Below are 12647 nucleotides of genomic sequence, written 5' to 3'. Positions count from 1 at the left end.
AGTATACACTACTTTAAAAAAACCAACTTAAAGTTACAATTATATTTGTGTGTACAGATATACATAATATTTGTAATCTTGAAGATTATCTCCAGACAAATCTTCAGTCTCAAACATTCTACTAAGTAAGAAAAGAATGTGGTAATGTTAAATCATATGAAACCTTCCGTATTCAAATGTTAACTTAATAAAGAAAAAGAAATCTTTCTTATAAGTCTTTTCTTTAATGAAAAGCAATACACAGAAAAAAATAAAATATAACTATGAGCAGCTAGATAAGTTTTTACTTTGTTTACTAAGTCCTACTAGCTACTCGTTACACAATACAGTCACCTAATGATGAGAACACAACAGGAAAGATTTTCATCAGTGATCAAATCACAATAGCAGTTAATTTGATGTTCTACAGTTTACTTTCATCATTCTTTGTTGTATTCTTTCTATTGATAATGATCAGTGTGATCATTTGCTCCATAGAAGGCTAGGGTAGTGTAGAGATAGGTAAATCTTTGGATTCATAATTGTGTTATCTAGAGACATATCACCACTTCTATCACCTACACAAAAATCAGTTTATTGAATTCCCAAAAGACAGAAATTTACTAGTCAAAGGCTCACATACAGGATATCAAGAACTTCTTTAAAATTTTAATACTATTTTTAAAATTATTTCTTTTTGGACACTCAATTTTATCAGTTGCTTCCCAAAGTCCCACCTTGACACAAGTAGCCATTTTGCTTCTTGTCTTGCCCACAGAGTTCAATTACATAACAGAAAAATGATTTGAATAAAATAAGCTTAAGTTAATCACTGAATATAATACTTTGAATTACAAGGTCATTTAAATCATATAAAAATAGTGTAAAAAGAATAATGTAAGAATGTTTATTTAAAAAGATTATTTTAAATTCTTAAATCAATTATCTAAGATACATTTAACATTCTGCCAGAATGGACATAAAACACTAAATGTACATATAAATATATAAATTACTTTAATGGAAAATTATTTAATGTTTTGAACTGTCAGAAAAAAACATTATAACTCAAACACCATTTTAAAAGTTTCTTAAGAGGCTGTCATTCACATTAACAAAATACTCAGAAATTACTAAAAACTTGTTTCCATTTTTTCCTAAGATTATATGTATCTGATGAAATTTTAAAGTGAAATAAAATAAAATACATTTTATGTTGCCTTTGATCTTTAACTTGTAGCCTTATCTCCCAGGTCAGAGGGCACATTATTCAATTTCACTGTATTTTGTGTAAAACCACTGTAGCGTTGAAGATGACTTTCAGTACAAATGTCATGGTACTTAAAGCTAAACTGGAATCTAGTTTTTCAGCTTCTTAATTAAAATCATAGTTTAAAATAGTCTGACAATATTGTCTTTATTCTTTCCAGTTGAACAGCGACAGAATTTTCACATCTTTTATTCGATCAAGCTTAGCAATATTTCTATGGTTTTTTATTTTCTAACACACCAAAAACATTTTCAAGAAGCAAAACAGTTACTTTATTTTTCTGTATTTAATAAAGAGTGATCTCTCATTTCTTCCTTTTCATATATATAATATATAAACCTCACTCAAAAATTACTTTTACTTGCCTTACAGTCAGCTCCAAAGACAATAACTGAAATAGCATAATCCCACCCAAAAAGTCCTCAGAAGATTTCAGTGGATATGGGATAATTTTGCTCAATCAAAAATACAGAAAAAAAGTCCTTCTGAATCAAAGAGGGATAGAGAGAATATCAACTAAATATTACATATTTAGTATAGCATATTATGTATGCTGTAAAAATACAAATATGAATTTTTAATATGCTAGAGAAGAATGTACAACAAACACTTGTTGAACAATAAAGAATGAGTACCATAGCCCAAGTGTTATATTCAAATGTTATTTCATATTACTTTAACTTTTCAGGCAATCAATAAAACTACATGTTTGTATAAATATCTAGAAAAGATAATAAAATAAAAGGTTTTGTTACTCTTATTTCCTTGTTGAATATTTGATATTAAAATAAGACCTCTATCAATAATCTGGGAACTGGGTTAAATTTATTTTATAATATATAAAAACAATTTATGAAATCTGGAAACATATTTGTGAAATCAATTCACTTAAGCTATATTTGAAATTTTAGTTCAGTCCTTTAAATAGAATATTAATATCTAATTTCAAATATTTTACTATAAATGCAACATTTATATTGACAAAAATACAACACATACAATGTGCTAATGTGGAGAGTGGGTGTATATTCTGTAATTTCCTTACCATTTCACTTACTTTCTTCTGTAAAGAATACTTAGAAACCTTGAAAAAAACAAAAAAAATTCATTATAATTCTTTATCTGTTACAAGTTCTTCCCAGAATTAAAACTGTATTCTATAAGAGTGCCTAGGTGGCACAGTCGGTTGAGTGTCTTACTCCTGACTTTGGCTTAGGTCATGATCTCACAGTTGGTAAGATCAAGCCCCGTGTCAGGCTCTTAGCTGGCAGCAAAGCACAGCACCTGCTTGGAATTCTCTCTCTCCCTCTCTCTACATCCCTCCCCCACTCACACATACCTCTCTCAAAATAAATAAACTTTAAAAAAATAAAATAAATAATACTGTATGCTATAAAATGTGGTGTTTACTTCCTATGCAGTATTTTTCTCTTGGGACATTTTTTTCAAAATAGTATTTACCACAACGTTCTTCCTTATAATAAAAACATTACATTCATTAATTACTCAACACATATTTATGGACCACCTACTACTTTCCAGGATAGAAATAGAGCACTGAACAAAACAAATTCCCTGCCCTTCAGAATCTGTCTAGTGGGGGTAATGGTAGGACAGACAATAAAATAGAAGTAAAAAGTACAGACGTTAGAGAGTGACAGCTACTATGAAGAAAAATAAAGCAAGCAGGATAGCAAGAGCATTCTAGGAGGGTTTGCTTCTTAGTATCAGGTCTTCACTGAAAATTTGATACAATGGAAAAGCATAGGAAAAAAGCAGTTTTAAACAAATCATCTCACAAACCAGAAATAACAATCATTACTACCTTGGTATTCCAGTTATTTTGCTATGCATTTATACCTTAAAAGAGGGTCAGTGGGGAGTGGAATAACAATATATGCACTATTTTGTAACCTATTTTTTCTTAATATATAACAAACACCGTTCTATGATGAATTAATCTACAACACAACTTTTTAATGGTTACATAGTATTCCACTTGACCAAATCACTCTGTTTTGTAGGTTTACCCAAGTTTACAGTTTTATGACACTGTGAGATAAACCTGCTTGTACTAAGAACTGCAGTTACATATTTTAGCACAATAAATTCCAAGAAGACTTCCTAATATTTGTTCCTATTTATAGACTTCTATTAATTCTTACATAGTCCTCTAGAATGGCTGACCAATCTAAACTCCAACCAGCTGTGTATGAGTGCTCATTTTCTTAAATTCTGTTTATATTTGTTAAATTTTAAGCAAAAACAATTACTTCACATTTCCGATGAAATCACGTTTTTAGCATGCTGCTTTGAATAAGCTGATAATTTTGTTTCTTTTTTTGGAAGAGGTTATGTGTGATTTATTTCTTCAACAAATATTGAATGCATACTATAAGTAAAGAATTAATGTACACATTGGCAGTATAATATTGAACCCCAAAAAATCCTGTCCAGGTTAAATTCTGGATACTGTAGAAAATAAGCAATATAAGTTAAAACATATGGCCTATTAAATATTGACAAGGACTATAGAAAAGTAATAAATCAAGGAAGGGGATTAATAAGATATCCAAGAAAATTCTTTCTGAGATGACATCTTTTGAGTCAAAATTTGACAGGAGTGAGGAAGAATACTTCAGCAAGTGCAGAGGCCCTAAGGTGGGGAAAACATCTGGCGTGTCCAAACAATAACAAGAAAGCCAATGCGGCTGGAAGAGAATAAGCAAGGGGAAAAACAGCAATAGAGGAGTTCAGAGAAGAGTAAGGGTGGGGAGAGGGCCAATTCATTGTAGGTCTTGTAATGCATGATATAGACTTAGGTTTTTATATTAAACGAGACAGGAAGACACCGAAAAGTTCCAAGCACAAGCGTAACATAACCTGACTTAATTTTTTAAAGAATCACTCTGACTGTTATGTTAACACTAACAGGCAACAAAAGTGGAAGCAGGAAAACCAGTTAAAAAGCTACTGTGATAATCCAGATGAAAGAAGATAATGAAAGAGAGCTAGGGTTTTAATAACTGATGTAGTGAGAAGTCATCAGATTCTGGATATACTCTGAGGGGAATTGCTGACGAAATCTGCAACAGGAAAAAAAAGGAGTCATAATTACTAAGGAAAGAAAAGACAAAAAAGTTAGTTTTCAGGAGCGGAATATTTTCTATTACTTAGTATTATTTTTAAAATGTTTGTTTATTTTTGAAAGAGAGAGAGAGAGAGAGAGAAAGAGACAGTGTGCGCAGGGGAGGGGCTAGAGAGAGGAGACACAGAATCCAAAGCAGGCTCCAGGCTCTGAGCTGTCAGCACAGAGCCTGATGTGGGTCTTGAGCTGAAATTGGCCTCTTAACTGACTGAGCCACCCAGGTACCCTGGGAGGGGAATATTTTCTAAAACAAGAAATAGCATGTTTATGGTTTTGAACATATCAAGTTTCTTTTTTTTTTAATAATAGTTTATTGTCAAATTGTTTCCATATAACACCCAGTGCTCATCACAAGTGCCCTCCTCCATGCCCATCACCTTCCTTCCCCTCCCCCCCACCCCCATCAGCCCTCAGTTTGTTCTCAGCATTCAAGAGTCTCTCATGGTTTGGGGCGCCTGGGTGGCTTAGTCGGCTAAGCGTCCGACTTTCGCTTAGGTCATGATCTCGTGGTTCGTGGGTTCGAGCCCCGTGTCAGGCTCTGTGCTGACTGCCAGCTCAGAGCCTGGAGCCTGTTTCAGAGTCTGTCACTCCCTCTCTCTCTGACCCTCCCCTGCTCACGCTGTCTCTCTCTCTCTCTCCTAGAAATAAATAAAACATTAAGAAAATTAAAAAAAAAAAAAAAAGAGTCTCTCATGGTTTGCCGAACATATCAAGTTTCATGTCAACCCAGGCTGGAGACACATATTAGAAAGTTTTTAACATAGGTCCCATTTGAAAGATATGAGATGGGATGAGATGAGAATATTTTTTAAGGCATACAAGACAAAAGTAAAAGGATAGACGTCACCTGGAAAGGTAAGACGGAAGCACTTTCACTCTAACCCTGAATTTAGTATCTGCTAATGTAATAATTAATTTTATATGGCAATTTAACTGGAACAAAAGTTTATTTCTGAATGTGTCTGTTAGGGTGTTTCTGGATGAGATCAGCATTTGAAGCAATGGAATAATTAGACTATGGCACTTCTCTACTTTTATAATTGGGTGACTCACTTTCTCATAATAAATCTTTCCCAATATGTATATACTATAGTAACACTAATTAATTTATTAACTATAGAAGCCAATTTCAAAGACAGTATGAATGTTTACTTATAAAGTACCTTACTTTATAGAAAATATTATGAAAAGCTGACTGTAAAGTACATTTCTTTATAGCAAACCTTATTTTCCCATTAATTTTCCATCAACTGGTTTTATGTTACTTGGGAATAAAGTCCCTCAAAACTATGTTTAAAAATATTTAACCTTTCCCCTTTTCCTAAACAATTCAGTCCTAAATCCATGGAGGTGGGGAAGGACAAGGTAGGTGTCCATGGGAAAGAAGTGCATGGGTCATAGTAGCAGCATTCCAGAACAGGCCTGAATGGGGAAAAGACAATCCCAATTGAGGGAAATCTATTGTGAGGAATCAGAAGCTGAGTAGGGTACTATTTGCAGATGATATGATACTATATACAGAAAGCCCGAAGGACACCTGGATGGCTCAGTCCAAAGACCATGTGACTCTTGATCTCAGGGTCATGAGTTCAAGCCCCATGTTAGATGCAGAGATTACTGAAAAAAGAAAGAAAGACTCCACCAAAATACTAGTAGAACTGATAAATGAATTGAAGATGACACAAAGAAATGGAAAGACATTCCATGGCCATGAACAGGAAGAAAAAATATTGTTAAAATGCCTATACTACCCAAAGCAATCTACACATTTAATGCAACCCTATCAAAATAACAATAATTTTTCACAGAACTAGAACAAACAATTCTAAAATTTATATTGAACCAAGAAAGAACCTGAATAGACAAAGCAATTTTGAAAAAGATGAGGAAAGCTGGGGGTATCACAATTCTGGACTTCAAATTATATTACAAAGCTGAAGTAATCAAAGCAGTACGGTACTGGCATAAAAACAGATATATGCATCAGTAGAACATAATAGAAAACCCAGAAATAAACCCACAAGTATATGGTCAATTAATCTTCAACAAAGCAGGAAAGAATATCCAATGGGAAAAGGACAGTCTCCTCAACAAATGGTGTTGGGAAAACTGGATCACTTTCTTACATCATATGCAAAAATAAACTCAAAATGGATTAAAGATGAAATGTGAGACCTAAAACCATAAAAATCCTACAAAAGACCACAGGCAGTAATGTCTCTGACATCAGCTATAGCAACATTTTTCTAGATATGTCTCCTGAGACAGGTGAAAAAAAAAGCAAAAATAAACTCTTCAGACTACATCAAAATAAAAAGCTTCTGCACAGCAAAGGAAATAATCAACAAAACTAAAAGGCAACCTACAGAATGGGAGAAGATATCTGCAAATGACATTTCTGATAAAGGGTGAGTATCCACAACATATAAAGAACTTATAAAACACTCAAAAACCAAATAATCTAATTAAAAAGTGGGCAGAACACATGAACAGACATTTCTCCAAAGAAGATATTTAGATGGCCAACAGACACATGAAAAGATACTCAGCATCACTCAGCATCAGGAAAATGCAAATCAAAACTACAATGAGATATCATCTCACACCTGTCAGAATGGCTAAAATCAAAACCACAAGAAACAAGTGTTGGTGAGGATGTGGCAAACAGAGAACACTCACGCACAGTTGGTGGGAATGCAAACTAGTGTGGGTCACTGTGGAAAACAGCATGGAGGTTCCTCAAAAGTTAAAAAGAGAACTACTATATGATCCAGTAATCACACTACTGGCTTTTTACCCAAAATACACAAAAACACTAATTCAAAGGGATACATATGATAGCCAAGATATGAAAGCAACCCAAGTGTCCATCGATAGATGAATGGATAAAGATGTGAATTATATTAATGCAATGGGATATTATTCAACCATAAAAAAGAATGAAATCTTGCCATTTTCAATGACATGGATGGAACTAGAGAGTATAACACTAAGCAAAATTAGTCAGAAAAAGACAAATACCATGCGATTTAACTCATAGTGTGGAATTTAAGAAACAAAACAAATAAGCAAAAGCGAGAGAGAAAGAGAGAGAGAGAAAAAAACCAAGAAACAGACTCTTAACTATAGAGAACTGATGTTACCAGAGAGGAGATGGGGGACAGGGAGAGATTGATAAAATAGGTGATGGGGATTAAGAAGTGCACTTTTTGTAAAGAGCACTGAGTGATGTATAGGGTTGTTGAATAACTGTATTGTACACCTGAAACCAGTATAATACTTTATGTTAACTATACTGGAGTTAAAATAAAATAAAATTTAAAAAGAAGCTGAGTAGGGTGATGAGGGTAACCCTGAAAAAGGGCAACCCAGCTCAAGGTGTCAGAGTCCAAGCAGGGAAAAGATGGCATTCATTTAGGAAGGAAGACACAGCAAAATGGTAAACTGGTTTATACAGGGTAGTTTATTGAACAAGTAAATATATTAAGGATAAAGAATGTCATCTTTCTCACAGTAAGAGGAAAGAAATGTATACATACAGAAAGAAAATAAACTAAAATTAACCTTGTGGTTTTGTATTAAAATTGGAGGTAACATAAATTCATGGCTTTTTATATATATATAGATATAGATTATCTGGGAAATAAACATTGTAAATTATAAATGATATCTGTGTGTATGTAAACACATACATAGATCTCTGTCCACCAAGAAAGTCTGAGAACAGTGACATATCAACAGTAATGCGTACAATGTGCCCAGATCTTTACTTCTACATATATTTTCCACTGAAAGGAACCATGGCAAGATGGAAAATGGAAAATGGGAAAATGGCTCATTCCAGTGTGAGGTCAGGTAAATTACAAAATGATCCTGGAATATTTGTTTGTATTTAAAAGCAGGAAAATGCTGAGAGAATGCAGACATATTCAAAGGACTCAGTAATCAACTTTAAGGACTCCTACCAGCCAAATCAAGGGTAATTTGGGCAACAAAACAAATGACAGTCATAGATTTAATCCACTGTATAAAACAAAGACTGAAGGTCTATATTGATATAAACAAATAAATGAATATATTAAAAGTTTGGTGAAAAACATAATATTTACATAATTTCAAAGTACTTCCCTATGAAATACTCTGATTACAAAGGGGAAAAGAGTACTCTTTCCAGCAAAGAAATTTGTCAGATACTGCCTTAATCAAATAAGCAAAGTGAACATCCCTTTTGTCACTGTGGTTAGGTGAGTCCTAATAAAATTGTTTCAAATGGTACAAATATATTATGTATTAAATATGCCCTCAGTTCTGTAGGAATAATTACTTTCCCAATTTTATAAAATTCAGTACATTAAAAATGTAGTGAAATAACATGACATCATAGAGCTATAGAGCTGAAAATGTGGCAGGTCATTATTCCCAATCCAACTTTTACCACCTTCTATCTATGCTCTCTTATTCATGTCTCTTTTGGGTGGATGAATGAGTACCTCTCCCCAAATTCCTTATTCCCGACAGCCAGAGTAAATAATGTAGATATGTTACTGCTTCATGAAGTGAACTTATTTGAGAAATTCTGATGTATTTCAATTTCTTCATTTTACCTGAAGAAAAATTGAAGCTCAGGAAGATAAAGTGCCTTGCCACTGGATCATGTAATGAGTCATTAATAGGAAAAAACAATGTACTTAAAATCTATAGATAGAAAACTCCACAAAATCAGGAAAATACATGTATAAAAAAGTTCAATATAGATAGAAATCATTTTTAAAAGAACCAAAAAAATTGTAGAGATAAAAAATGCAATGAATGAAATGAAAAAAATGCATGCAACAGAGAGCTTCAACGGCACATTGAATCACAAAGAAGAAAAAAAAAACATTGAACCTGAAGACATCATTTGAAAAAGAAAAAAATGAAAGAGGAAGAAGAGAGCCAACAAGATTTATAAAATAGCATCAAAGGAATCAATATAAGCATTATGGGAGTCCCAGAAGGAGAAAAGAGAAAGGGGCAGAAAGCTTATTTAAAGAAATAATAAATGACAATTTCCCAAATCTTAGGAGGGAAATGAATATCCAGATTCATGAGACTCAGAGGACTATACAGAATAAATCCAAAGAAGGATACAAGACACATTATAATCAACTTGTCAAGTCAAAGACAAAGAGAGAACTCTGACAGTAGCAAGAGAAAAGCAACTTGTCCCATAAAAGGGAACTCCAATAGGATTATCTATAGATTTCTCAGCAGAACCCTTACAGCCTTACAGGCCAGGAGGGAGTGGGAGGATATATTCTCACTACCAAAAGAAAAATCTCCCACCCAAGAATACTATCGCTAGCAAGAAAACTATACCTAGTTTTTAAATTCTTATTTAAAAACTGAAGGAAACTGCACAGCAAAGGAAACAACCCACAAAACTAATAGGCAACCAACAGAATGGGAAAAGATAGTTGCAAATGACATATCAGATAAAGGGTTAATATCCAAAATCTATAAGGAACTCACCAAACTCCACACCCGAAAAACAAACAACCCAGTGAAGACATGGGCAGAAGATATGAACAGACACTTCTCCAAAGAGGACATCCAGATGGCCAACAGACACATGAAACGATGCTCAGCATCCCTCCTCATCAGGGAAATACAAATCAAAACCACACTGAGATACCACCTCACGCCAGTCAGAGTGGCTAAAATGAGCAAATCAGAGAACTCTAGATGCTGGCGACGATGTGGAGAAACGGGCACCTTCCTACACTGTGGTGGGAATGTAAACTGGTGCAGCCCCTCTGGAAAACAGTGTGGAGGTTCCTCAGGAATTTAACAATAGAATTCCTCTATGACCCAGCAATAGCACTGCTAGGAATTTACCCAATGGATATAGAAATGCTGATGCATAGGAGCACATGTACCCCAATGTTCATAGCAGCACTCTCCACAATAGCTAAAACATGGAAAGAGCCTAAGTGTCCATCAACGGACTAATGGATCAAGAAGATGTGGTTTATCTATATTATGGAATACTACATTGCAATGAGAAATAATGAAATCTGGCCATGTGTAGCAACATGGATGGACCTTGAGGGTGTTATGCGGAGCGAAATAAGTCCGGCAGAGAAGGACAAATATCATATGTTTGCACATATAGGAGGATTAGGAGGAACTTAACGGAGGAACAAGGGGGAGAAGAAGGGAGGAAATGGTGGGGAAAGGGAGAGAGGCAAACCATGAGAGACTCTTGAATGCTGACAAAAACTGAGGACTGATGGTTTTGGGGGGGGGGGATGGACATGGAGGGGGGCACTTGTGGGGATGAGCACTGGGTGTTATGTGGAAACTAATTTGACAATAAACTATTTGTAAAAAATTAAATAAATAAAAATTTTTAAAGTAAATAAATAAATAAATAAAAACTGAAGGAAAGATAAAGTCTTTCCCAAACAGAAACTAAGGGAATCAGTTACCACTTGACCTGCCTTATAAAAAATACTTAAGGAAGTTCTTCAGATTGAAACAAAAACATGTCAAGCAGCAATGCAAAAGCATACGGAAGTATAATTCTCATTTGCAAAGGTAAATATATAGACAAATACAGAAGTGAAGACTGATATGGTACCTAACTGTGTACATAACATATAATTATGGTACATAAATTGTATGTACTTTTATTACCCTTATATAAAAATTACAAAAATAAAAATCTGTTCATGAATACACAATATAAAAAGATGCAAATCCTGGCTATCAAGAACACAAAGTTGAGAGGGCAGTCAAAGTGTAGTGATTTTGTATGCAATTAAAGTTGTTACCAACTTAAAACAAGTATAACTACAAAATATTTTATGCAAACCTTCATATAAGCATATGGATAAAAACCTTTAATACATACAGAAAAGATGAAGAGAAAAAATAAAAGAAAATCACTACAGAAACATCCAATAACAAAGGAAAATGTTAAGAAGAGATGCACAAAACAACTACAAAACATATAGAAAACTATTTATAAAATGACATCAGTAATTCCACACCTAGCAATAATTACTTTAAATGTCAATGGATTAAAATTTCCAACCAAAAGGCATAGAGTGATTGAATGGTTTAAAAAAATAAACATAATCAAATGATATATGGCAGTCCCCACTTATCCGTCATTTCCCTTTCCATGGTTTCAATTACCCACAGTCAAATGCATTTGGGAACAGAGGATTCTCCTTCTGATGTGTCACTAGAAGGTAAATAGGAGCCCAACACTATGTCACTGATGCCTACATCATTCACCTCACTTAATCTCATCACATAGGCATTTTATCATCTCACATCATCACAAGAAAAGACATGTGAGTTTAGTACAAGATACTTTAAGAAAAAAAAGGGAAAGAAAGTGATCATATTCACATAACATTTATTATAATATATTGTTATAATTGGTTTATATTATTATTGTTGTTAATGTCTTACTGTACCTAATTTACTTAATCATAGGTATTTATGTGTAGAAAAAAGAACATAGCATATTTAGGGTTCAGTACTATCCATGGTTTCAAGCATCCATTGGGGTTCTAGAAACATAGGCCCCATAGATAAAGGTGGACTACTGTACTACCTACAAGAGACTCACTTTAGATTTAATGACACAAATAAGCTGAAAGTACAGAGATGAAAGAGATACTAGACAGAAACCAAAAATAAAGCAGGGTGGCCATATTTATATCAGACAAAATAGACTTTAAATCAAAACTGTCTCTGGAGACAAAAAAGGTCATTAAATAATGCTAAAGAATCAGTCAATTCAACAAGAAGCTATAACAATTACATATGCACGCAACATCATAGCACCTAAATATATAAAGCAAACATCAACAGATCTGAAGGGAGAAATTGACAGAAATACAATAATAGTAGGAGACTTTACTACCTCACTTACAATAACGTATAGAACTTCCAGACAGAAAAATCTATCAAGCAACAGTTGACTTAAACCTTACTATGGGTCAAATGGACCTAATAGATATACACAGAACAATTTACCCTATAGCAGAACACACATTCCTCTCAAATACACATGAAACATTCTCTAGGATAGAACATGTTAGGTCACAAAACAAGTCTTAACAAATTTAAGAAAATCAAAATCATTCTAAATATCTTTTTACCCACAGTGGAATGAAAGAAGAATCAAGAGCAGTAAGTAAACAGGAAAATTCACAAGTGGAAACTAAACACTCTTGAACAATTGTGTCAAAA

The 12647-nt window shown here is 33.7% G+C and overlaps 1 protein-coding gene across 11 annotated transcripts in view; it reads right to left on the bottom strand.

Moving 5' to 3' along the window:
• CCDC73 (coiled-coil domain containing 73) overlaps nucleotides 1-12647 on the bottom strand; it is a 147856-nt gene that overhangs the window by 57912 nt on the left and 77297 nt on the right. For all 11 annotated transcript variants that reach the window (XM_039233392.1, XM_039233400.1, XM_039233391.1 and 8 more), the window contains one exon: nucleotides 2295-2333. In XM_039233392.1, coding sequence (XP_039089323.1) covers nucleotides 2295-2333 — 39 coding nt within the window. The remainder of the gene's footprint in view (nucleotides 1-2294; nucleotides 2334-12647) is intronic.

This window comes from Hyaena hyaena, unplaced genomic scaffold (assembly GCF_003009895.1).
Source record: "Hyaena hyaena isolate Hyena2069 unplaced genomic scaffold, ASM300989v1 scaffold_74, whole genome shotgun sequence".
NCBI lineage: Eukaryota > Metazoa > Chordata > Mammalia > Carnivora > Hyaenidae > Hyaena > Hyaena hyaena.
Note: the sequence above shows the minus strand (reverse complement) of the source record. Positions and strands in the feature narration are given on the sequence as shown.